Consider the following 27,220-nt stretch of genomic DNA (forward strand, 5'->3'; position numbering starts at 1 on the left):
AAGGAAGCTGCCTACTTATAAGACTCAGATAGGGAGAGGCAGCTACAACCTTGAACTTTAGCATACTAGAAAAATGGAGCCCCCTGCTTAAAACTTGAGGGAGGCGGCTGCCCATGACAATCATAAGGGGGCAACTTGCTCATACATGAGCTCCCCTTATCTTGGAGATTGCGAGTGCTCGAAAGCTGTGACAAGGACCTTGCTTAGAACCCATTATGTTAAAGGTGCAGTCATTCTACCAGCCTCAAGGTGGCCTTCCTGAAGCTTACGCAAATTTGGCGAGGCCTACACCTTGGCAATACCCAAGGGAGCCTCCTACTCACTAAACCCAACACAAGGGGGGGAGGAGGCTACCAATTGTTGGTATTAAGGAGTTTCCTACTTAAAAGGAACCCCTTTAGGGGTGAGGATACTCCATTAAATACCCATGAAGGTATTTAATAGATAGGGAAGGAAGCTACACCTCATGAGCCATAGAATATATTGCAATGACTTTGTCAAGGGACCACCTGCTTAGGGGAGGCAACTGCAACCTGAAAGCATTGCAGTGGCTCATGGATGGGCTGCCTGTTTAAGGCCCAAACTCTGGGGAAGGCAGCCACAGCTTCAAAAGGTATAAGGGACCCATATTAGGTGAGGCAGCTTCCAACTTAAATATATATGAAGTGGCTCATGAAGGAGCCACCTGCTTAAGGACCCCAACTTCCACTTCAAGACCTAAGGGGGCTGCCTGCTTAAGGAATCCGGTATCGGGGAGGCTTACTTTAGTACATAAAATGACTCGTGAAGGGCCTGCTTAGGGACTCAGCATCTGGGGAGCAGCCGCAATTTCACTAAAACATGAGGGAGCTGCCTACCTAAGGAACCCACCATTATTACAAACGTTGTCCTGCTCCACTTCACAGACGTTGAGTGAAAGGAGAATTTAGAATGACGGGACACTCATTTTATTATATGACACATCATACGTCATTACACTATTTCTACGTCATTGCACATGGGCAATGTGCTTTCAATTCGATCGAAATTTCATTGATTAACGTGTTTACATGAAGGCTTTTCAGTCCGATTGAGCCGTCAATCTGATTACTAATGGATTAATGACGTATGACGTGAGGAACGAGCTGTTCTTCCTGTTGAATAAAGTGTCATATAAATGAGTGTCATTATAAAATTCTCCTTTCACTCAGCGTCTGTAAAGTGGAGCAGGACAACGTCCCACCACCAGTCCTTGTTCTTTCGGATTCTCATTCACAGACGACTGGTTTTGGGTGCGGAGATGGGCATTTTTACTGCATGATAAATATAAGCAGCCAGGCACAATGGTTCATATGTTCATTGTCTCCAAATTATGACCAGAAATGGATACATTTTAAGTCTGCTGTTTAAAACAAATAAAGAACCAATGTAATGGTTATCATGCACAAACAGCTAGTAATCTGTATATCTGTGCAGTGTGCTCATGTCAAAAAATCGATTCCGATTTGAAACTTGTAACTATATAAACACGCACATCAAACCGGTCACTTGTTTGGCGTTCATGTAAACACTACATTCAGATCCATCATTCGGAATGAATTCAGTCCGATTGAAACAAAAGTTGTGCATGTAAACATAGCCATTGGGATTACCCGTTACCACTGCTCAGAGTATGAAAATCAAATTCCCTGCTCTTAGCAAAGCCATCCATCAATAATTCAATGATCGTGCTCGTCATGGTGCGGTGCCCTCTAGTGTCTGGCACCCTGGGCAATTGCCCAGTTTGCCCAGTTTGCCCAGCACTTTCGCCGGCCCTGAGCACGACTATGGGGGCCCATTTCCCCCTTGACTTTCAGCTCATTCATCCACGCTGGATAGCAGCCAGGCCCTCAAGAGATATCTGGCAATCGTTTGTAAATGTCTCATATGTTGACAAGTTATATAATTATCTACCTAGTTTCCTAACATGACAACCTGATACAATCGTGACCTTCGTACAATTGCGATCATATCTCTCTGAGATTTCAGGAGTATTTTGTTTCAGTGTCAAAATAGCCTTGGTTGAACAGGTTGAACCTAGCACTTCTCACTTTTAGCGCTGGAATTTTTATAGAAACGGGTCATTGTCTTGAGTAGCAGTGTGTTCCAAAGCATGGGCCGGAGCACCATTAGACCACAGCAGTTGCAGATTATGCAGATTATTTTCTTCTCAAATATTAGCCTGCTTGGTCAAGCTTTAAACCAATATGTATACATTATCTATATCTGAAAATGTGTGCTTCCCTACTATGATACAGTACACAAACAAAACCCAAATGACCTGTCTGCATCTACTAATATTCAGAAGAGTGCAACTAGAATCAAAAAGCTGAAAAATTGTGAGCTGGGAGGCTCATTTTGACTGCTATGGGTACCAAGAAAGTCATTCCTTGTGATGAGTAAACTAAACCATTGCATTAACAATTAGCATTATTGGGTGAAACAATAGCATGACTTTGGGGAAGGGACTACCTGGTTGACTACTTACATTCAAATTTGAGGTAAGGCTTTTTTTAGCTAGCATATACTGTATTAAAAGTGACATTAAAGGCATTTACAACCAGTGTTGGGTGTAATGCATTAAGTATTGAATTACTGTAATTGAATTACTTTTCCCTTGAACAAGTAAAGTAAGGGATTACTCTGTAATTTGATTACAATTACTTCTGATGTAACTGCATTAAAGGGTTAGTTCACTCAAAAAAGAATTTCTGTCATTAATTACTCACCCTCATGTTGTTCCAAACCCGTAAAACCTTCGTTCATCTTCGGAACACAAATTAAGATATTTTGATGAAATCCGAGAGGTTTGTTTGTTTTTATGTGCACAAAAAGTATTCTCGTCGCTTCATAACATTAAGGTTGAACCACTGTAGTCACCATGGACTATTTTAATGATAGTCTTTACTACCTTTCTGGACCCTGAAATTTGCTGCCTATGGCAGATTCAGAAACCTCTCGGATTTCATCAAAAATATCTTAATTTGTGTTCCGAAGATGAACGAAGGTCTTATGGGTTTTTGACGACATGAGGGTGAGTAATTAATGACAGTGAACTAACCCTTTAAATACCGTATAGAACAATTCTAAATAAAATAATAGTGGATTTAACATCTAAATTAGTTTTTAATGTAACCTTCTCCCTTTAAATACATTGGTCAGTTCAAGAATAATTTATGCAATTTTATATTATTTATTTGAAAGAATTAAAAGAGCAGTTTCATTTACATCCTTGTATTGTTCAACTGGCAGAGGTTGAAATAGGATTTAGAAAGTATTTATTAATAAGCAATGCAATTCTTTTTATATAGAGTAATTAGTACAGTAATCTAATTACACTGACAAAGATGTAATTAGTAGCTAGGAATTAATTACTTTTTAAGAGTAACTTACACAACACTGTTCATAACGTTAAAGATTTTAAATTCAATTTCAAATAAATGCTGTTTTAGGATCCACCAAAGAATCCTAAAAAAATTATATTGGTTTCCACAAAATAATTAAGCAGCACAACTGTTTTCAACATTGAAAATAATAATTGTTTCTTGAGCATCACATCAGCATTTTAGAATGATTTCTGAAGGATCATGTGACACTGAAGACAGAAGTAATGGCTGCAGAAAACTCTTTGCCATCGCAAGAATTAACGTTATTAAAAATATTATTTTAAATTGTAATAAGAGTTAAAAATATTACTGTTTTTACTGTATTTTGATCTAATAAATGCAGCGCTGGTGAGCATAAATGACTTTCAAAAACATTAAAAAATCTTACTGACACCAAACTTTTGAATGCTAATGTGTAGTGATTTCCACCAAATAAACATATTTTGCATAGTGAAGATAGTCATTCATTACCTGTGTTCTACTTTTGTACAAACACATTTTTCAATAAAAAGACTATGCATAAAAACATCACTCATAACAGCAGAAATTATAACAGTAAAAATATAGCAAATAATAATTTGTTCTTTTAAAGAGCCTAAGGTGAAATGTATGCGGCTTTTGTTGTGCTCTCTGTAGTTCTTCATTTGACCTTCAGATTCTTCTTATGACTTTTAAGAAATGCTCTAGGCTCACATTCTAGACAAGAGGTGGCAATAACTCCAAGCTAACTAAAATACAGGTTAAGGGATCTCTCTTTCATCACAGAACACAACAAAATCTTTGCAGTATAACTTTATTCATTAAAAATGAATGAGCAAAGTTGAAATAAATACATGGTAAATACATTTGTATTCAGTCATTGGAGACGATAAAACCATAGCATGAACACTGGAGTGATTCAGACTGACAGACAATATAAATACATATAAAGCCACTTCACAAGTCCAAAGAAAATCACATCACATGATGAGCCACAAATATGCAAAAATACACCACTTACAAAGTATCCAATTACGCAAGCCAAACCAGGGTGACTGATATACACCCCACTAGTTAGAGGCCATCTACTAGCATACTGCAGTATCACTAGACCTCTGATTGTGTCCTAAATGAATCATGAAACTGATGGCACAAAGCAGAGAATTAATTGTAAAATAAATAATGTTTTTGTTGTTGCGACCAATACTGCTGTCAACCACTCTATTTAAAGAATAATAATAATAAAAAAATAAAAAAAGTTCATCCATGTTATGGCTAGTCAACAAACATGAAACATTCACTGACACACACACAAATCACATTACCTAACTTCCTTTCATGCCCAAGAGAGGATGAGAAAGTGTTGTCGACAATTACTAAACTACACTGAAAAAAACAAAAACAAAAAAAAACACGTTTGAGCTCAGACACAAACCTTTACTTAAAAAGTTTAAAGTTTATTAACAGCTACAATTTAAAAGCCCATTAGAAATGGAGAAAATGCTTGAGTTAAGGAATTTTAATAAAATAAGCTTTTATTAACTGTGGGCTTCTGTAACCCTGGAGACAAAGCGCTGTCTCTTTAAGAATGCTGGGTTAGTTTGACAGCCTGTTTGCCAGGCTATTTTAGCTGAGACCAAGCCCCTTACTGACCTACTTTCAACAAGAGCATGGGACATTAGACCAGGCCCATGTTGAAGAGAAAATCCTAAAACATTTTAGTTTTCATTTCATATTGCAGCACAATTGAACTTCTTGAACAAATATACACTGTATTATCCATAAAATCCCCATATTCTAATACCACATAAAATGGTATTAGAGGAGTCCAAATTATATAACGACTAAAGACGAACAGCTTAACTGGGTTCATCATAGAACCCTGGTTCACAACAAATAATACTACACTGTACACACAATCCACAATATGTCATATTGCTGAAACTTTACATCTAGAGCTTACATTATCACTGCTGTGCGTTATCCTCCAATGAATTGTTTCATGAGTGTGAATGTGAACTGAATTGACCACAATTCCGGCCGGAAGGTAGTCGATTTGGAATTGGAATTGGCATGACAGGAAGTGGAATTGACTGATATTTAACTCAGGCAATGCATTCTGGGAAATGAAGTCTATAAACCTATAATTTCAAAATCTTTCAAAAAAGGTTTTAATGCACCAACAATGCTACAATTACAAATACATCTTCACCACCATTCAAAAATCTAAATTCAGTTGATGCACAACCCTGTTGGCTGTTAATCATCATATATCAATATCAATATCAATATCAATATCAATATCAATATCATTGCCCATTATCTTTCAGTGAATGCAGGCTGAATACAGTCATAAATTGTATTATCAGATCTACAACTGTAATCTACTCCAATCCGAAGCCCTCTGCATTTGAAATGGCAATAGTTAACTTTTGCCGTAATTCTTTCTTGCTCTTGTATGGAGGTAGACAAATCTGGTTGAAGCATGTATGAGACACTGGAAGCCTGCGAAGAAGATGAATAAATAAACTGTAGAAAATGAACATGCATGCAGTCGTTTCACTGCAATCAGCCATTGTGATGATTACCAGTCAGTGGAGACATCAATCTTGGAGATCTTGAAGTTGAGGTCGGCCATTCCCCCCACAGGAACGCGGTCACTTCCTGTGGTAAAGTGGAGCAGTTTCTTCTGCAGCTCCAAAGGAAAGGCCAGAACCACGTCCCAGAAGGCCCTGCAACACCAGAGAGAACAGTCACTTTTCTACTAATAGACATGCATTTGAAAGCATGACTATAACAAATTGTATGCAAGACATGTACCGGATGGTGGGGTCAGTCTTGCTGTAGCCCTCATACTGCACCACTCGCTGCAGAGAGCCCATGTCCAGATTAGGACTTCCACAAACCAGGATCTCAACCTCTTCTGGCCTCAAGAGCTACACGAATGACAGATTTAATGAGTCCTTATATTACTTCTATAGTTATAATTTGTGGAGAAAAATTGTTAATTTAAATAACGTATAAAAATTATGCATTTAATTACACACAATCACCTGCACATAAACATTGCAACAAAAAAGTATGGGTAACACTTGATAGTAAAGTTCTATACATGAACATTAGCAATAATTAACATTAATTACAGTTATTTAGCACTAGCAATAGCAAACATGAACTGACAATGTATAAATGTACACTGCCATTCAAAAGTTTGGGGATTGTAGGTTTAAAAAAAAAAAAAAAAATTTAAGAGGCTGCATTCATTTAATCACAATATTAATATATTGTATAATATATTACATCAGTAATATATATATATTTTTTATTACAAATTAAAATTAAAAACTTAAAACTTTTCTATTTTAATATATCTTAAAATTTAATTTATTCCTGTGATGGTAAAGCTGAATTTTCAGAAGCTATTACTCCAATCTTTAGTGTTACTGTAAATAATCCTTCAGAAATCATTCTAATATGCTGATTTCGCACTCAAGAAACATTTCTTATTAGTATCAGTGTTGAAAATAGTTTCCACAAAAACATTAAGCAGCACAACTATGATACTTTTTTCAGGATACTTTGATGAATAGAAAGTTCAAAAGAACAGTATTTAAAATAATTTAAAATAGAAATCTTTTGTAAATGTCTTTGTCACTTTCGATCATTTTAATGTCTTGCTGAATATTAATCTCTTTCAAAAAACAATTTGAACGGTACACTGTAAAAAATGATATGACCAGTAAGTCATGACAACATTTTATACATTACTTTAACTCATCAAAATATTTGTTTTCCCTATTTTAAGTTATATAACATTCAACTCATTTTTCAAAGTCAGTTTAATATAATTTAAGTTGAAATTACTTATACAGCCAAGTTGATTCATTAATGTCAATCCAGGTTTAAATAAATACTTGTTATTGTTCTCTGTTCATATGATACCTAATATATTAACTAATGTAAAAAAAAATTACCACATTGAAAAGGGTTAATAAATTATCAATTTAAATAAACAATTTATGCATTTTAGCATTTGCATTCTTTATAGTTACACTTTTAATTTGGCACAGCATCTTAAAAAGTCATGCTAGATGCTGAAAAACAGCAAGACATGACAAAATAAACCAAATTAAAATGTTCAACAAAATAAATGTTAATTTATTAACATTTAATAAAAAATATGGCTTTAAAATGTTCAATTAAAATAAAGGGTTGATTGACAGCCCTAGATGAAAAAAAAGAAACAATTAAAGAAACAGTCAAATCTGCATATTAAACAATGTTTAGCATTTGTGTTTGCATCACACATTTCATACACACCAAAAAGAAAAAAGAAAAAGTAAAGTAAAATAAAAGTAAAGTAAAATGACTCTGTGTTGGTAGGTATTAACATGAAACCCTTCCTAATGCCACACCCTGCACGTACATGACTGTGCTGTGCAGTGTGTTGAGAAACAGACAGACAGTGTGAAAAACAGAGAGGACGAAAGATAAAGATAGGTCTTTAAGCCACAAAATAGGTAGCAATGGCCCAAACCAATCTGCCACGTCCTTCCCCTCCCCTAACCCTCCACCTCACCCCTCCCCGCCTCACACCACACCAGGACCAGCGAGTCAGATATTACCGTTACAGAGCCTCTTACATAAGCAGCCAGGGACACAGTCAACTGTTGCGTAATAACTAAAGACAGGGAGGGTCTAAAGCTGATCATGGTTAGTGGAATCAGGCCAGAGGAGGTCTGAAATCATGTTTATTTCTTCTCATTGTTACACTATTTTACCACCGTAACACTGTTAACCAACTAGACACATGTACAGCTGATCCTAAAACATACAGAGAGAGAAAAAAAAAACTGAGCAAAGCATCCTGTGATTGTGCAGTTCAGTGAACCCTGAGAGAAACAAATGATTCACAGGCTGAACATTCCTTAAAATGGTCTGATGAATTTACTAGCCCTCTTTTTTTCTGTGTGCATCTCTTGATTAAGAGCAGTCTGGGGTATCACCATATTGGGAAGTCTAAATCGAGGCTGGATCATCACCAAGATAAACATACGTGCAATTTACTATTTGCCCTGGAGCATAGAGAAAAATATCCAACAAATACACTTCATCCTGAACACTGAACACATCATCAGTAGTTTTAGGTTCAATGAAGTGTTGTTTTTATAAAAGAAAGTTTGGCAATAAGAAAGAAAATGTGTATTGGTAGATGTGGTTTCTTATGCAAACTATTCCAGGGCACAGTTTGAATCACACTCCTTTAACATGCATTAAGACACAAGAATTTTAATTAAGAACTATTAACTCAGCGAACTGCACGGAATGTCAAATAGTGCCAACATGCAAAACAAGCAACAACAAAACAACTTCAACTTCTGCTGATACAAAACACTGCTATCCATGTATCACAATAACGAAATTTTCCCACCGTACAACAGCTTGGCATAAAAAAAGAATCTAAAGAGTCTAAAGAGCTCAGGAAGTCTATAATGTATATCAGTTTTGGTCTCTTTAAATTGTACTGGATATTCTTTCAGGCAAAATATAAATTGAAACTGATATTCCAATTTGAATAGAAATCTACTTCTTCAAGCATAGCTCATTTTGTAATCAATATTTATTTCCATTATTATTGTGTTTTGTTCAAAAGGAATTTATATGTAACATTAATAATTAGTAAATAATAATAATAACTATTTATTATTTGTATTAATATATTAATTGTTATATTTTATTAGAAAATATTTTTTTATAATGTTCATATTTTATTAAAGGTCTTTTCTTACAGACTACTTTGGAGTAACTTATTAGTAATTACAATAATAATATTTATTTCAATAATATGAAATGTATTTAAAAAATCTCATAAACTAGCCCTTAATTTAGTCAGGATTGGCTGTTTTTAAACAAATGGAAGAGAGCATGTTAAATGACATACTCATGAGCTGTGAAAATTCTGCAAGAAACTGCGCCTTTGTTCAGATTCCAATTGACATGCTAAGCAGAGCTAGAGACTTGCATTTTTCTGGGGGTCTCTATGTATTCATTCTATTTGACCTTGAATCCTGAGGTCTCTCCCAGCCAGTAGCAGAAGAGCCTGGATATGGTATGGAGATTGAACAAACAAAGCAGGCCCAGTTACAGGGCACCCTTCCAACAGAGGGGGAAGGGATGGACCATACACAGATGTAGCCTTCACACAGACACACAGACACACACACACACACACACACACACACACACACACACACACACACACACACACACACACACACACACACACACACACACACACACACACACACACACACACACACACACACACAACGGCCCACAGACCCTGCCCTCTCTCCTGCCTCTGAAACTCTCTCTGTCTGAGAGCCACTAGTAGAATATTGCAGAGCTTGCTTTGCTAAAAATGATTAGTTGAAATGAAATGTCAAGCTGTTTCTTGGCTTCTACTCACTTGCTTCCAGAGTATTCCCTTCAGAATTCCTTATTCATTTACCATGCAATGAGGATTTTGACGAAAACTATACAGCAAACTTACCATCAGGGCATTTGAGGCACAAACGCTGTGAAAACCATGATAGAAAGCAGCAAACTGCCTGTAGATGGACTTATTCAGCAGGAAATCAATGTAGAGCTGGACGTATTCTGTGCAGGGACAAACAGATCAATCCTTCAGTAGCGGGAATAAGACAATAAGGCAATTCATGTTGAAAAGTGAAAACAGTTCAAAACACAGTCATGCACATAACTAGAGAGTGGAGGCTCTCTCACCTTTTCTGTTTAGGTTGGTAACAGGGATCTTGTCCCCTCCTGGTTTCAGATTATATGACTTGACCACTCCAAGTTCTTCCTGAAAAACCTAGAGGGAAATGTACAGAAATGACCTCTGCTTCCATTATCTGTAGAATTGATCATCTAGTTCAATCAGACAAACATGCTTATCTATTAGATACCATGGAATGAGAGAAAAGTCTGAGAGCAAACATCCTGATTGTACAGGTCAAGTTTAGAGACTCACTTAAAGACTCACCTGAAATGTGGTGTAAAAGTCCTCTTCAACATTTCCTTCATAGCTAAGGAGTTCCCCAAGCCCATGAGCAAGATCCTGAAATGTACACACAAGCACTTACATTAGACAAATATTCTGAATTTGCAACTTTGTATATGTGTATTTCTCCTTTGCAGAGGAAGTAACACTTTTTAATACAAATCATAAAAAACTGCACTGAAAATTAAATAAAGTAGAGATGATAATGTCTCAACATATGTGACATTATGTGAAGTATCTGTGACTGTGTGATCATTAAATCTTATGTTAAAGGACTGCAATTCATTTTAGTTTGAAGTCTGTGTGGCTAATAAAATAATACCGGTAATAGCAAATGAGATGTTTGTACTATCTGAGGCAAATGGCGGAAATCATGCTTTTTTTTTTCATTTTAAGAAAGTAGCTTTAGAGGTTCCACGTCCACATTACCTTTGGAAAAAGTTTGAAACAAGGAAGCAAACAACGCCCGCAGGCAGTTATGTAAGTTTGGAGGAAGCCAGAGACCGTTAAAACAGAACATCTGGCTCAATTAAATCTGACTTTGCAGTAACAGGAGAGTGAAGGGAAATCAATATGAAAGCGGAGCTTAACTAGTTTTTCAAAATACAATCAACCTCTTGTACATTATATTTCAGTATACATACTAGTCTGTATTATGACAAAGAGTGTTGTTTCAGAAGAAATAGCTAATATTGGGCGCCCTCTGCTGGACACAGGAGTGGAAACGGCTGAATCTGAACAGGCATATCATTATGTCTCAAAGAAAACATAAATTAGCTTTGTAGTACACTGGAACCATTCAGTCATGATTACCCCATGTGGTTCTAATTAAAGGTATTTAAAACTTACTAAGTTTAATAATATACCATTTAAAAAAACAACTGTAATGATGTAGGGGAGAGCAGGGCTAGTTGTCAAACAGTGAAGTGGCTTGCTACAATGTTTGTATCTCATTAACTAGAGGGTTTTGAGTCAAGTCCAATTGCACAAATGTGTGTTTTCTTCAGTGGTGGCAGAAACATTTCTTATTAATATAAATGTTAAAAACAGCCGTGCTGCTTAATATTTTTGTAGAAACCATGATAAAAATTTTTTTTTACAGGATTCAGTATTCTTTAAAAGAACAGCATTACTGACCTTACTGAAAAACGTACTGACCCCAAACTTTCGTAAGTAAAATCAGACTTGTTTACATTCAGACAATTTTGTTTGCTACCTTGTTTGTTTCATAATTAACAGTAATAAGTAACTGTAATTTAACATTTTGTACTTTATATTTTGCTATATTAGACAAAAAACATGAGAAACTAACATGTGAAGGATTAAGGAGTTCAAAAGAAGAAGAAAAAAAAAACATTATACTTGAAAGAGTGTTGTGAGAATCACAAGACAGGCATGACTTAATCAGCAAAGCTGTAAGCCAACAGAGTGCTATTACCAAACAATGCATCATCTGAGGCTTATTAATCACATCCAGGAAACTAGACAACAGGAGTGTGTGAGCCTGTGATGGCTGGGTGACACCCTGGAAGTGCAAATGATAACGCAAAAGCTATTTTCTGCTTCCAGTGACTATTCTGTCAGCCATCTACACTGTTTATACATGGCTGAGTGAGCTCAATGTAACCATATAATGAGAAACACATCCTAAATAGTACATATAAGCTATATGGGCTGCAGAATATCATTACTTTATATTGGAATGATAATGTGTTACACTGCACAATGACAGCTGGTGGTTCACTCATCAGTGACTTACAAACTCTGTGTTCATCAGGATTGGACTGGATTGAATATTATGCCATGAGGGGTGTCACAGCTTGTGTACATACAGGCATAATCTGCTGGAGGTCCTCCAGGGTGAGGGTCGCCATGCCAACGGGGGTGTCGAGGTCACACGGCACAATGGGCGGGGTCAGCAGCTTCTTGTAGACACAGGGGGGGAAGCGGATGTCCAGTGTGATGCTGTTATACACAGCCAAGCCCATAAGCTGACAGATGGAGTTAAGTGCACACAGCTGGAGAGATCCACAGACCTGACACACACCTATAGCCTTCTGTTACACAATGGCTGCGTCCGAAACCAAAGTCACCGCTGTCTGTTAGTATGAAGGCACCTTTAACAGTTTGCTTTCCATTATTTTCATTTCTAATGATCTAAATCAAGATCAAGTGAGCTTGCAAGCAAATATTTAACGGTTGCAAAGCTTTTTTTAAGAGCAGAAATTAAATAAATGTTTTTTTTTTTTTTTATGTATACAAAAATGCACATCTTTAAATTAGCCTACCAAACTACACAACCATTCAAAAGTTTGGGGTCAGTAATACTTTTTTAAAGAAATTAATACTTTTTTGCACAAGGATTACATTAAATTGATTAAAAGTGACAGTGAATACATTTATAAGGTTACAAAAGATTTCTATTTCTGTTCTTTCAAACTTTATATTTTATTAAGAATAATGAAAAAAAGATCATGGTTTTGACAAAAATTTAAGCAGCACAATAGGCTCTATGCACGATCGATTCCGCATTTTGTCTCAGCCCGCCCAGTTACATCCGGTGCTGCGTCGGAAGCCGTTTTTGCATTAGGTGGAGATAATGGCAAATTACACTCGCTGTTTACAAGAACTTGCAGCGGTTAACGTGAATGATGTTAACAATATTGTGAGGCAGTTAGTTGTGACACATAAGAGTAAGAAAGAGAAGGGCTTTAAATGATACAACTTTGAGGGTGAGAATTCTCTTATATCGCGCAAAATCCGACTAGCGAATCAGTTTCTAAAATCGTTGTCTCCGTTTCTGAGAAAATGAATTTTATTAAAGTTTTGCCGCTATACACTTCGCTATAGAACGCTCTATGCGGAAGTAAAGACGCTGGCTGAGATCCTACCGGAAATACGTTAGCAGGGTTTGTGCATAGAGCCTATTGTTTTCAACATAGATGATAATAATGAGAAAAGTTTTTCAGCACCAAATCAGCATATTGATTTAATCCATATATTGATATACTGATTTTTGAAGGATCATGTCTCTGAAGACTGAAGTAATCACTGCTGAAAATTCAGCTTTGCCATCACAAGAATGAACTACATTTTTAGTATTAAAAAAAAGTTATCTTAAAACATAATAATATTTCACAATATTGCTGTTTTTTTTATCAAATAAATGCAGCCTTGATGAGCATTAGAGACTTTGAGCAAAAGGCAATTCTTACCATTCCAAACTTTTGAACAGTAGTGTATATGCACAGGATTGTGGGATATCAAAGGCCGATTGATTAGGTGTGTTTGATTAGGGTTGTAACTTAAGTCTGCAGGAAAGTGGACCTTGAAGGCCAGAGCTGCTCTATATGCTAAAGTACTAGTGCTTATTTGAATAAGAACGCCCCTCTCCTGAACCCACATGTATTTGACTAGCAATAGCAAGTAGCAAATTATGATTTATGGCTGTAATGGAAACTAAAGCCTACTGGCCTAAAAAAAAATAAAAAATAAAGTTTGAGCCCTTTGATATGTCTCACCCCAACTTCCTGTTTCAATATGTCAACACAAGAACAAAAAAAAACAAAAAAAACTTAATTTTCCTTTAAATTTGACAGCCATAAAATAAAATAAAAATGTACCATATTCGTTTTCTAAATGCACATTTTTGATATTATTGTGAACAATTCATGCATGTTTAATATATCATAACTCAATCTCACATGTCAGACTTCTCTTTGGTGACGTATTCCGTGCCTTACACTTTTTTCCTTTTAAATTTTCGAAAAAGTAGAATACAAATTCCCAGATAATGCATTTAATTCGCCGGAAAAAGTGTGGTTGGACTCTTCATGCACTCAACTGTAACCACTTTCCTTATGTAGCTGAGGGGGAGGGACTATCAGACTGACTATCCGATGTTGGATGACATAATAACCTTAAAAAAAACATACACTAGATGGTTCAGTACATAGAGCATAGTATAATTGCATAATGTTTAGTACGTCATTTGTGGCACAACTTATCATTTCTGTGCAACTAGTGGCAGCAAATGGAATTGTAATCTGTTTGAGCGTCCCAACTGAATACCAATTGAAGATGAAGAAAGCTGTTGAAACGCTTTGGTGCCACAAGTGGTGCACAAGTTCTTTCATATTTCCTAATATCACAACATCCCCTAAAGTATCACAGTAAGATGCATGGAAGAACACCCAACAGGTGTATAATACATTTAGAGGAAAAAGTGAAAAGCCCTGTGAGTAAGTGTTTTCAGCTGTAGTTGACAACTCAACCCCATGTGCTCTCCATATGTGTAGTGAGGGCGATGGAAAAAAAGTCCTCAGCTCAGGAGAGAGAGAGAGAGAGAGGGGAGAGAGCAGACAGGCGGGACAGTTTCCATGAGGACTGCAGCGATGAGACAACACAAACCGAGCTCTGGCTGTTCCTAACGGGACAAAACAAAAGAATCTTTCTTTCATAATTTTTCACTGATGTGACACAGCAGTTCTGTGCTGCAGGAGAGAGAACTCAGGCGCAGGCTAGGTCGTGCGCTGGACCGGCAGCCAGATGTATCAAGAAGCCCGAGCCAGGGGGACAATTAGAGGGGTAAAAGCAGGACATGGCAGGCTTTGGCTGCCACCGTGTCTCTCCTTACACATTCCCAAGAGCACCGTGTGGACCAGGTCTCTACACTGACACGTGCCCGCCCCCGCACCCCATCATTTACAAAACCATTTCATAACTATAACTATATCTGTGCATCTTTCATTAGTGTCATATTGCATTATAACCCTGTGTAATTAACATTTAGAAATCATATGGCATAAAAATAGCATATGCTCCATTTTCACATCATCATAGCACAGATTGGTGGCAGAAAATACATTTCCCACCAGAAAACAGAAGGACGAGAATGAACCTCAGAAGTGTGTGCCAAGTGGGAGCTGACTCTATATTTATGCACTATTTTAAGTTTGTCACACCCACACGTGACCACCTATACTGTATAAACTGCAGGAAAATGAAAGGATACGGCTCCAACCAATCGGAACTCAGAGTAGTTGTCACATTTCCAGCTGCTGAACCAATGACACTGGGACTCCTTCACATATGTGAACATGCCTGAAACATGACACATAGACACAGAATAGAACAATAAACATTAACAAGCAGAATGAGCATGATTGTGTTATTTATTTACACACACTGTCAATATAAAATAGGCAAATGAAGTAACAACTGACTTCAAAATATTAATAGAGTTAAAATAATAAAAATTGCCATACCATTAGAAAAGCACTTCACTTTAGGGTATAAATTCTCAACTATTGGGAATTTTTTTTCAACATATACCTTTCCGGAGTTTGTTAGTGAGGAGACATATTTGTTAAGATAAGAGTAAACATTTAATATTTTTTGCCATTTTGTCTGTCAAGGAACTGTATTTGTAGAAATAGCTTAGATGTTTTTATTTTATGGGAAAACAAGACTGCTTTTTTGCAGCATATACCAGCTGTATATCATCCAAGACCGGCACTATTTGTCCTACTACCATCCTACTACCATCTTACCGTAGTCTGGGTGAAAAATCTGTCGAATCAGGAGAAGAAACCACTCTTTTGTGAGTCCACCCATGTCCAACCCTGCTTCCCCAACAAACGTCACTTTCAGTTTTTTCTTCAGGTCTGCTCGCTTTCTCGAAAGCTATTAAAAAAGGGAACACATTTATGGAGGGGCCATTTTTCCAAATTAAGTCTTAGCCAGACTCAGAACTTTCCAGAATATAATGTAAATGCTTTTGGCTGAAAGTCCTTTCAGCCTAGGAAAACAAAATGTAGATTTGTGCTACTTTATACAGAGTAATGCAGCCCATACAAAAGTCTTTCCCCCTATAGAGCTAAATACTTTTCAGTGGTTCAAAGGAACTCATGGTAACATCTCCAGGAACAGACGCAATTCTACGTTTACAGATCTGGACCGAGCAGTATTACCTCATCCAGTGAGTCACTGACCAGCTGCAGACGCCTAACTTTAATGTTGAGAAACAGCAGACTCATATCCACCCTTTGCCTGCGAGAGACCTTGTCCACCAGGGTTTGCTGCATTAGACATACAGAGCATTTATCAGTAAACATCCCCCTGAAAGAAACAAGTTTGCAGAACATGGCTTCATCTAGGTTTTATTTCAAGCCTCTAGATGTCTTGTTTCTGAGTAACATTTCTTATATGAATGATGCCTGTCTATTTGCGGTGTATGATGATATTATTCTCTAGCCACATGTCTGTTTATCCTACAGTCTGGACACATATGTTTGGGAGGGAGCCATAGGAATGGCGATTACGCTGCCCCACCCATGCTAGGATTGTTATCAGAAAATACTCTCAGACTAGAAGACATGTTCTCTTAAACAGAGACTAGCTTTTTCATCTTAAGGCTATAGTGAGAGCTCTTTAGGCATGTGAATTCTCACCCTGGCCATGCTGATCATCTGCTGCTCAGAGTCTCTCTGGATAATGGCCTTCTTCACCACTGTGGACAGGATGAAAGGGAACTGACAGAAGGTGAACCTGAGAAAATATAGATCAGAAATGACTTTGTCTGGGGGAGGAGTTTAAAGTGTAAGTTTAAAGTGTGTACTAGTAATAGAGCAATACATCGGCGAGGTTGATTAATCGAGTGATACTGGTTGACCACTAGTGTATACTGCAAAATAAAAAATATATATATTTGTACTTTGTTTTTCAATAAATTTATCTTAGCATCCTTACAAACAAGGTCAATTTACTTATGAGACAAAATTGCATGATTTTATTAAATAAAGACTTTAGATTCACAATTTATTTTGGATTCACATAATTTATTTTGAAGTAAATTTCTTTTAATAATCCCATTAAAAATAGTTATTTATAAAAAAATGTAAGCATACACTACCATTCAATATTTGGGGTGGGTAAAATGTATTAATATTTTTGAAAGAAGTCTCTTATGCTTACTAAGGCTGTATTTATTTGTAAAATAAAGTAAAAACAGTAATATTGTAAAATATTATTACAATTTAAAATAACTTAAAATGTCTATTTGAATATATTTTCAAACGTAATTGTCATGGAATACAGACTCATGGAGAACGGTGAGTACAATTATGAAACAGCTTATTAACCAACAGGGTGAAATGAGATGGCAAATGTAGCAAATCACAACAACCAGAGCAAATGAGGAATGAAACAGACCAAACTGGTGAGTTGCACCACACCAGAGCCATTATGGTCAGTGCTGCACTCTCTGGGCTTAGCTCTGGAATTTCATTCACTGGAATGGACTGGGGAATTTCACTCACTGGAACGGACTTGAGAATTTCTCTCATTGGAACAGACTGGGGGACTCCTCTCACTGGAACTCCTCTCACTGGAACGGACTCGGGAACGGACTGGGGAACTTCTCTCAATAGAACAGACTCAGAAACCTCTCTCTCGGGAATGGACTGGGGAACTACTCTCACTGGAACTGACTCGGAAACTTCTCTCTCGGGAACGGACTGGGGAACTCCTCTCACTGGAACGGACTCGGAAAATTCCCTTTCGGAACGGACTGGGGAACTCCTCTCACACTAGAACAGACTCGATAATGGACTCGGGAACTTCTCTATTGGGAATGGACTGGGGAACTCCTCTCACTGAAACGGACGCTTCGGGAACTTCTTCCTTGGGAACGGACTGGGGAACTCCTCTCACTGGAACGGACTGGGGAAATCCTCTCAATGGAATGGTCTCGGGAACGGACTGGAGAACTTCTCTCTCGGGAACGGACTCGGGAATGGACTGGGGAACTTCTCTTTCGGGAACGGACTGGGGAAGTCCTCTCACTGGAACGGACTCAGGAACTGACTCGGGAACGGACTCGGGAACTCTCACTGGAACAGTCTCTGGAACGGACTGGGGAACTCCTCTCACTGGAACAGACTGGGGAACGGACTCGGGAACTTCTCTCTCGGGAACATTACTCACTGAAGCAGACTCGGGAACATCACTCACTGGAGCAGACTCGGGAAGATCACTCACTGGAAGCATTGTGACCATTGGAATTGGCAATGCTATGATCCTTGGAGCGGGTTTCTTGGTCTCGGGAAAACTCTCGTACAGAAACAAGGACCGAAGGGGAGTTTAGAGTAGACTCACAGGTGGGTACGGACTCTGAAGCAGACTTGGGAGTTAGATCAGGTTCTGATGCAAGCTTTGGGGTTAGAGTGAGCTCCAATGCAGACTCAGGAGCCAGGACAGGCTTGATACTGAACTCTGGGCTTGTAACGGAATTCCGGCTGGAGTGGGTTGGGGAGACCGCATCTGAGTAGAGCTCGCGTCTTCCGCAACCTCGCCAACGGTGAAGGATGAGCCACAGCACATGATGCCAGAGTACCTTGGGTAGCACATGCTGGTGCTTGGAGAAACAGCTGGTTGTCCAAACCACTCCAAAAGAAATCCTCATCATAGAATTCAATTGGGCAGCCATCTTGCATTATGGAGAGAATCAGAGTGGCTAGATCAAAGGAAATGGAGCTCACAAATCACAACAACCAGAGTGGATGAGGAATGAAACAGTCCAAACAGGTAAGTTGCACCACACACACCTTGATGATTGCTGAAGATGATGATCATAATGTCTCTTATTTTTGTAGGAGCTGAACAGACAATAATGGAGGAGACAGGAATCCAGGGAAGCAGGAACACAGATGAATGGAATCACAGGAAGACGATACAGGTAAGTAGATGCAGATAAGTAGTGATGTGACATTTGAACCGAGGTGTCGGAGCTCGTGTCGAGCATAAATGGGAGTGCCAGATGAAGCTGCGATTCGAGGCTTGTGTTGTTAACGTAGAAATCACGTGACCAATTACAAACGAAGCCTTACTTTGTCCAATCACGTGCGCGATTCATTTTGCGTGTCGGAATGTTCGAACCCCCAGATCTTACTTTACGAGTAAGTTTTCATTCAGACTTGCCATATGCAATTCACATATGTGTGTACATTATTCTTCTATTACATCATATTGATATTCATACTGGCATTAAATGCCAGAGCTTAATGGCTAAATTAATCTATCACAGAGAGAAATTTAACACACACACATACACACGAACTGTTGGGCTTTTATTTGTGCACGTAACATGAAACTATCTAGGAAATGCGTGGTGACTGCTTCGTCCGACGAAGATTCTTTCACAGGGTTTTGGCTGCTTTATTTTTTGCTAAACACCAGATGGCGCTGTTTTCGACACTCTCAAAGCTATCTATTCCCGGAACAATCAGGGGAAAGCCTCAGTGCTTCATGAGGCTTCATTTTCCCATCCCTACAGGTAAGTAGATGCAAGTAAGTAGCGTTTAGCAATAAAAACAGTCCAGGTTAGCAAGGACAAGACCAGACAACCACTGTGTTTGTGGTGCTGGCTTTTATGGAGAGTTGTTGAGCATGATAACAGAGAGGTGTGGTGATTAAGAAGGGTTTGCAGGTGATGACCAGGGAGGACTATGGGAAATGTAGTGTGTAAAGGAAACAGGCATGGTGACTGGTGATCCTGACAGTAATCTATTCCTGTTGAAAAAGCTACATTTTCAGCAGCCATTGCTACAGTCTTCAGTGTCACATCATCCTTCAAAAGCCAATTTAAAATGCTAATTTGGTGCTGAAGAAACATTTCGTCTCATTTTTATCAATGCTGGAAATAGTACTAATATTTCTATAGAAACCATATTAAAGAAAAATTCAGGATGAAAGATTGATTTATATAAAATGTATTTAAAAAAAATTACATTATAAATGTCTTTACGGTCTTTTTTAATAAATGTAATGCATTCATACTGAATAAAATTGATTTCTTTAAAAACCTAACCTAATTGTAGTTTATTTTAATTATGTTTCACACATGAATCTTACTTTTGCATCATTGTTTGGTAAAACATCCTTTAAAAAAAAGGCACAATTTTCATAAACAATAAGACTTGGTTTCAATAAATATTTTATTTTGAAAATTTTTGCTGTCGCACCTGTTTGAATTTCCGTGAGCCTGCCACGTGTGATAATCCTCCATAAAGTCTATATGGTCCAGGGTTAGGTTGTAGAAATCAGTGAAAGGGACGATAGGAAGACAGGAAATGCTGTTTGCCGCATCTGTTAAAACAAGATCAATGTTAGAATTTTTTTTATTGTTCGGAATTATTACAGGTAAATTATTACGGGAAAGCATCTTGACTTTCGCCAAGCCCTCTCTAGTGGCTAGCACAATGGTACTCACTAAGAAGGGAGAGGACTTTAGTGGCTGAGGGAATCCACCAAGAGCATTTGGCCATGGATGGCAGGTCTTCTGGCTTGGCAGGAAATAGGCGGGTGGTGATGAAGAGCTGCAAGCGCTCCACCAGCTGTTTGAAACGCTTCTGAGGCAGCCTATAAGATGAAACATCGTAAACAGAGAGATATAATCCATACACTTCTTTTTTTACTGTCAGTTTGTGTAATGCCTTGACACCAGCTGCCTTGACTGTTATATAGTGCACAATTCAACTTTATTTGTTGACTTTATATATTTCACAATTAAATGTACAACTACTTAAGATAAAAAAGGCAAATAGCTCATTTATTTAAAAGAATTGAAGTCAAGCATTGATGTCTTTCATTGATTTCCAGCATTGATTTCTGTCATTGATTTCCAGTATGGTCAAATCATACTGACCACAAACTTTTGAATGGCAGTGTATGATGACGTTTCACACATAAATTGTACAAACTGCACAAATTGTATTTAAAAGAAATAAATTATTTAAAACAAAAAGATCTAGACTTTTCCATTGTTAATTGCTCTCTTGTACTTTTCCATTGTTAATTGCTCTCTTATTTTCAGTGTATGATGACGTTTCACACATAAATTGTACAAACTGCACAAATTGTATTTAAAAGAAATAAATTATTTAAAACAAAAAGATCTAGACTTTTCCATTGTTAATTGCTCTCTTGTACAGACTGGCTGCGTTGGACTCACTTTTTAAACCAGTGCATCAGGAAATGGTGGTCCGCTTCAGCCAGGGCCGCTATTTGCCTCAGTAAGTGTGCATAGATGACATATGTGGCAGGGCTGGTGTACTGAGGGTTCTGCGACACAGAGAAGCATTTCAGCAAACTTCAAAAAGGAAATATAACTTTTCGTTTAGGAGCAGAGAAAGAAGTCTGGCTTTTAATAAGAAGTGGCATTGCAGCGGAAACCAGCTCTTTTCCTCTCCAGCATGATCTCATCCCTTCCTTCGGCACAGTGAACGCAATATACAGAGGCTGCCTGACATTGGTGGCAGACAGATCAGCCCAATAATTGCCTCGGCTTTTCAATTTCACCGTGTCCTCCATGGAAATGTAGGTCAGGGAGCCCATCAACAGTCTGGAGATGAATAACGCTATATGCGAAGGACGACATCTGTACATGCTTCTGTTTATGAAAACGTCTAAACTCCCACAACTGATCCTCATCAAATGGAGAGAAAAAAGCTGAACCCCAGAACAAACCGAATCCTTGCTAACCAAGCCATCGTCTCTTTCTCTGCCCACGGTTTCCCAGGCTCAAATCCAGTTGCTGTGTCCTTATTTGGACAGTCCCAGGCCAGCCTGCGCTGGTCATGTGTGAAGTAAACACTTAGCTCACGATCTGTCTGCACTAGAGCAGAGCTATGTCTAGAGTCAATGGGCCATGTGGTGAGAGAGGAGATCAAGAGTTTCCTGCAACTCCGGTTCGGCTCTTACTCAGCCTGGGGTGTTTAACATGGCTGACAACACAAAGGGCAACTCAAAGACAGATTAGAGCAATTTTGCTGTATAAGTGCACATCTATAGGATCGCACACAGATAACTGCTTTGGTTCACAAATGGAAATTACAGGTATTACAGAAAAGTATCACATGTCTGTGGGTTCTGTGTAATGAAGGCAATTTTGAATTAATGCCATGGGTTTGGTCACTAGTAAGAGGAGTGAAGAGACCAGCAGTGTATGGGTATCTAAAAGACTAAAAAGTAACTAAAAGACACTAACATAACAAAATTTTCGGTAGCGTGACATCAAAACTCAACACTATATTTGTTAATCACATTTTATTGTGCAAGAAGCTTTTTAAGCAAGTTGAGGCAGTATTCAGATACACTCTCCTCAATGATCTTTTCTCTCTCTTGTATTTTAGTTAGTGTTAGGAGAATGATTTATTATGATAAATCAGTTTGTTTATTCGGTTCACGTAATTAACCAAATAAATACATAAATCGACTAGCCTACATTTTGCAGATTAAATAACAAATCACTTAAAAGTGCAATCCCCAGATCTTTTTTGTTGCACATTATTTAATTACATGTAGTGCTGTCAAAAGTACCGACTTCAGTACCAAGTCAGTACATTTGACAACACTAGTTACTGTACATGCTGATATCAATGTTTTAAAATGTATATAAATTCTGGTGCTGAAATATAATTAGTTGTATTTTTCTGCCAGTGTAATATGACAATTAATATTAGAGAATAAATACTGCTCTTATCATAACAAGAAACAATATTATCTTATTGTTATACATTTAGAATTGTGTCCTAATAAATAGCTTCAATGTACTTAGCTCAAAGTAGTTAGCTAATTTAAGTTAGTAGCTAGTTTTGAAGCTACTTTTTTTTTTAACAGTACTGTATCTTGACTCTATTCTAACTTAAATTCTGATAACTTTAAAGTAGTTTCAAAGTACTTTCACTAAAACTGAAGATCAACTCATCGAGCCAGGATGTTATAGTAAAATAAAGCATTGCTTTCTTGAGAGATGAACAGAACAAAACAAATATATATCATGAATTTCTTTATGAACAAAAAGAAACCCCAAATGTGTAAAAAAACAATGGCATTACCTGCACAAGAACAAAATACGCTCTAAGGTCATCCTTTGTGCGGGGCCTAAAAATACAGAAACAAAGCTGACAGTGATTCTTTTTTAAATCGCAATTTTCTGCAAAGACTTCATGTCCTCTTTTAGTGCTTCAGTGAGAGAACACAATGCACTACTCACCCTTTCCATTCTCTTAATAAGCTATTAATAATTCCCTTCAGGACTGATTTCTGTGTGTCCGCAGGCTGAAAATTAGCCAGATTAAACCAATTTAGTTAACATCAAATTTAAAACAACAGAAAGAGCCTTGTACACTGGCTTACTGTGTAATTCAATTATAAGAGAAGTTCAGTCAGTTTGTGTTTTGGAAAGTTTCTTTACGTACCGTGTGGAGCAAGGCATCATAAACAATATTGACAAATTTGATGTTTATTCCTGAGTCTTCAATTGTGTTGAAGGGAGCATTTGCTTCTTTCTAAGGAGAACATTACAACATAAAAACATTAAGCACACTTTTTGTCCACTTGCATTTTATATATACTTCCCATATAAAATGGTTGGTAAAACATTCACCTCATATAAAAATAACATTTTCTGATGAAACCATATGCAGATGTTCTTTTTTACTTCCTCAATGAGCTCATTGATTCATTTGGAGATCAAAATGTTCAAATGTTTTCCCCCTTTCCTGACTTTCACGGTTATGTTTTCCACAGATTTCCAAGAGTTCTTATTAAAAACATTGGCAATACTTAAAAGGATGTTTCATTCATAAAATGACCATTATTCAAAAGTCTAAATAAAAACACATTTAGATAGGTCAATTATATGCTATTAGTAATTGTGCAACGAGTAAAATATTTGTAAAAAAGTTTTATATATTAAATGATTGTTGTTCAATTTTACACATACTAAATTAACAGATGATTTACAGTGGGCTGTGATTAATTTGGGCCCTTTGGCAAAGTAAACTTATGCTCAATAGATATTTCAAGCAATATGAAAACAATCAACAGCAACCTAGTTAAAAAGGTCTTTAACTACTATGTACTAAACATTTAAATTAATAATTTGACACAATGCACTTATTGTGTAAATATGTTTTTAAATTGTACTTGTTTAAAAAATACCATGTAATTACAACTAACAGCTGTAATTAATTTCTGTAATTACATCTATAATTACTGTGACCCTTTCCTTACATCTTAGCCTAGCCTTAAACCTAACCATACCATGAAACCTGTCCATAACCTTACCCGTATCAGCAAATGTGTTTTGCAATGCAACATAAACACAATAATTACATTGTACAGTTATTTTTTATGTAAGTACATTGTAGTTAAAGACACCTAGTATGTGACCAAAAAAACAACAACACTTGAAACCAGAACAACACACTTGGGAGCTTCAACACACCTTAAAGGCACCATTGAGTTCCAAAAAGGAGTCGAATGTGGTCAAGTAGAAATCATGGACTTGCTTCCAATCCCCTGAGATAGTTGCCCTTTCAACATCATCCCTACAGCCAGACAAAGACATGGTTAAACATACTATAACTGATCTGTGAATACTACGGGTTACTGAGGGAAGGAGAAGTACGTACTGAAACTCTTTGGCGGTTTTGGTTCGAATGGGAATAATGGGTTCTGAAACAAAACGAGCTTTCACCTCTGGAGGGAGAACATCAATAGAGATACGATGCTTATGTCTCACATCTGGAAATATTGGGGGAAGCTCTCTCACTGAAAACAAACACACACAAAATGAATTACACGGCAGCTCACGATATCAGCAAGGTGGGCCGTTCATCATGTCCTCTAAGGGGATTTTTGCAATCAATCTCCAGCTAACAATTATTTGTCATTATCTTATCAGAAACAACTATCAAAACAATGACTCTCAGCATCCCAATAACTACCTGGTGACATGCAATTACCATCAGCACAAATTGTTATTCTATTTAAAGGCACCCTAGTCCTTTCATTCTCAACAAATGCACTGGATAAGGCTGATCGATCAGTTAAAATTCACAAAACTATTTGTACTTGTGGACTAGAGTAGGAACAACTGATGTTTTCATGGGTTCGGCCAGTGAATTTACAAGGTAAAGTGAGATATTTAACGAGCTTTAGCACTGCGTCAAGCCTCCAGCCAATGTAGTGTCTTCATAGCGAGTTCCCAGCTCATCTGTGCTAAAGACATGTTAGACATGAACACACTTGTGCCTTGTCAGAGACTTGAAGATGAATGCATCACATAGACAACATCTTTGATCTCCAAGACAAAGAAAGGAAAACATCTGCTTAAAACAGTGAAGTGGTTATTAATTCAGAGCAGCCGAATCGACAGCTTTGAAATGCAATGAGTTTTTTGCCATGTTGTCAAAGGGAACTACCTTTAAATCACTCATGCATATAATTTTTAAGCCATAGTAACCTTTGCTTGTGTTACCAGCTTGTAGACCTGAAGCACAGACTGTGGATGTATTTGATAATTAAGATATCTAACAAGAATTAATCAAAAGTGGCATCACTGGAAGGAGTCTGACCTTGTTTAACTGCAGGTAGCAGGAACGGAGAAGAAAAACTATGGCTGCCTGACTCTCTTTTGTGATTCAGGGTGGAGATGAAACTTCCGTAAGATGGGAAAGGGAGCTTCGGTCCACGATCCAAGCTCTGCTGATGAAACAATCCACGTTATATTCCGATATTTCTAGAAAATAAACGCTGCTGCAGTACACCTGTATATGTGCACATTTGGCACTGAAAAACAGATACTACAATAAACTATATGTATACTACACAAAACTGACAGATTAACATAAAAATTAAAATAAATAGTACTAGTAATATGCCCCTCCCTCTTATTCAAATATTTGAATAAAAAGAAGTATCAGTTTTAAAAAATACAAAATACATATTAAAACAGATTTAAACAATAGTGGAGGTAAACAAAAACTTCTTAATTGAGATTGTGTCACTCACTGCGTAACAAGAAGCATCAGTGTTGTTTTGCAAAAACGAAACATTAATGTCTGATATATTCTGTGTGCTTAGTTTTTAACACTAAGATAAAATACACTGCACGCAGTATGTTTAGCTAAATATTCCATCAATATTTAGTTTTGCTGACTTTTTACACTGCAAAAAGTGCATGTGTTGTCTCAGCTGCAGGCTAATTTCACGTAGGATCCAGTCTAAATTGGTCAAATTCAAAAGCAGTGATGCATTAAAAATTTGTTACAAATTATAAGATAAAGATAAGATAAAAAAGAAATGCTGCATTCATGATAACGTATATATTTTTTATATTGTAACGTTATATCTGTAAATTACAACCAGTCTGCAATAGCCTATTTGAAAAGCAGAAAAATACTTACATGGTTTAGTATAGGAGGAAGTCTGTCTCTATCCCTTTCTTCAAGTGGACAGTTATTTTCGCTCATGTTTAGATGCATGTCCTCTGAAGAAAAGCCTTTCGAGCACAGTTACATGGCTTATTTTTCTGGAAAAAAAGTACTTTCCCCGTCTGCGTAATCTCAGTGCTCACTTTCCTTTCACTTTGAGAAATACAGTAGTGAGTCCAGTAGGCTACTGTCTGTTCTTTTTGCTAAGCAGGTGAGTTTTTGAGACCACGATGACCAAAAGGGCTGATCTTTGCTTGTCAAAGAGAACAAATGAACTGGATAATAAGAAAAGTAAAAAGAAAAGCAACAAAAATCTTCGCGACGCTGCGTTTAGTGAGTGAAGTAACTTGTTGAAGAAGTGCCGTGGCGTCTGTGTGCAGTCCAGCTGTACGCTGGCGCCATGTTGTTGAGGATGATGATGATGATGATGAGGTTTGTAGTTACGGACTTGGATACGGCCTCTGCCTCGACGGAACACTGGGGACGTGCTGCTG

At 37.4% G+C, this 27,220-nt stretch overlaps 1 protein-coding gene across 2 annotated transcripts; it reads right to left on the reverse strand.

The window, feature by feature from the left end:
• Window positions 1–4,181: 4,181 nt before the first annotated feature.
• hectd2 (HECT domain containing 2) lies at window positions 4,182–27,220 on the reverse strand. 2 transcript variants are annotated; one of them, XM_082152736.1, is made up of 21 exons: window positions 26,700–27,220; window positions 25,869–25,998; window positions 24,924–25,062; window positions 24,737–24,839; window positions 23,706–23,795; window positions 23,501–23,565; window positions 23,343–23,388; window positions 21,458–21,567; window positions 20,717–20,865; window positions 20,469–20,592; window positions 16,899–16,995; window positions 16,419–16,526; window positions 15,999–16,131; window positions 15,461–15,549; window positions 12,279–12,437; window positions 10,429–10,503; window positions 10,170–10,257; window positions 9,937–10,043; window positions 6,204–6,319; window positions 5,972–6,115; window positions 4,182–5,888 (listed from the first exon to the last, which is right to left on the reverse strand). In XM_082152736.1, the coding sequence occupies exons 1-21, from the start codon at window positions 26,775–26,777 to the stop codon at window positions 5,768–5,770; spliced, it is 2,271 nt and encodes a 756-aa protein (XP_082008862.1). In that variant the 5' UTR covers window positions 26,778–27,220; the 3' UTR covers window positions 4,182–5,767. The 2 variants fall into 2 exon arrangements, with proteins under 2 accessions (XP_082008862.1, XP_082008863.1); XM_082152737.1 differs by having other exon boundaries at window positions 25,869–25,995; window positions 26,700–27,215.

The sequence above is a fragment of the Leuciscus leuciscus genome (assembly GCF_965113295.1).
Source record: "Leuciscus leuciscus genome assembly, chromosome: 21".
NCBI lineage: Eukaryota > Metazoa > Chordata > Actinopteri > Cypriniformes > Leuciscidae > Leuciscus > Leuciscus leuciscus.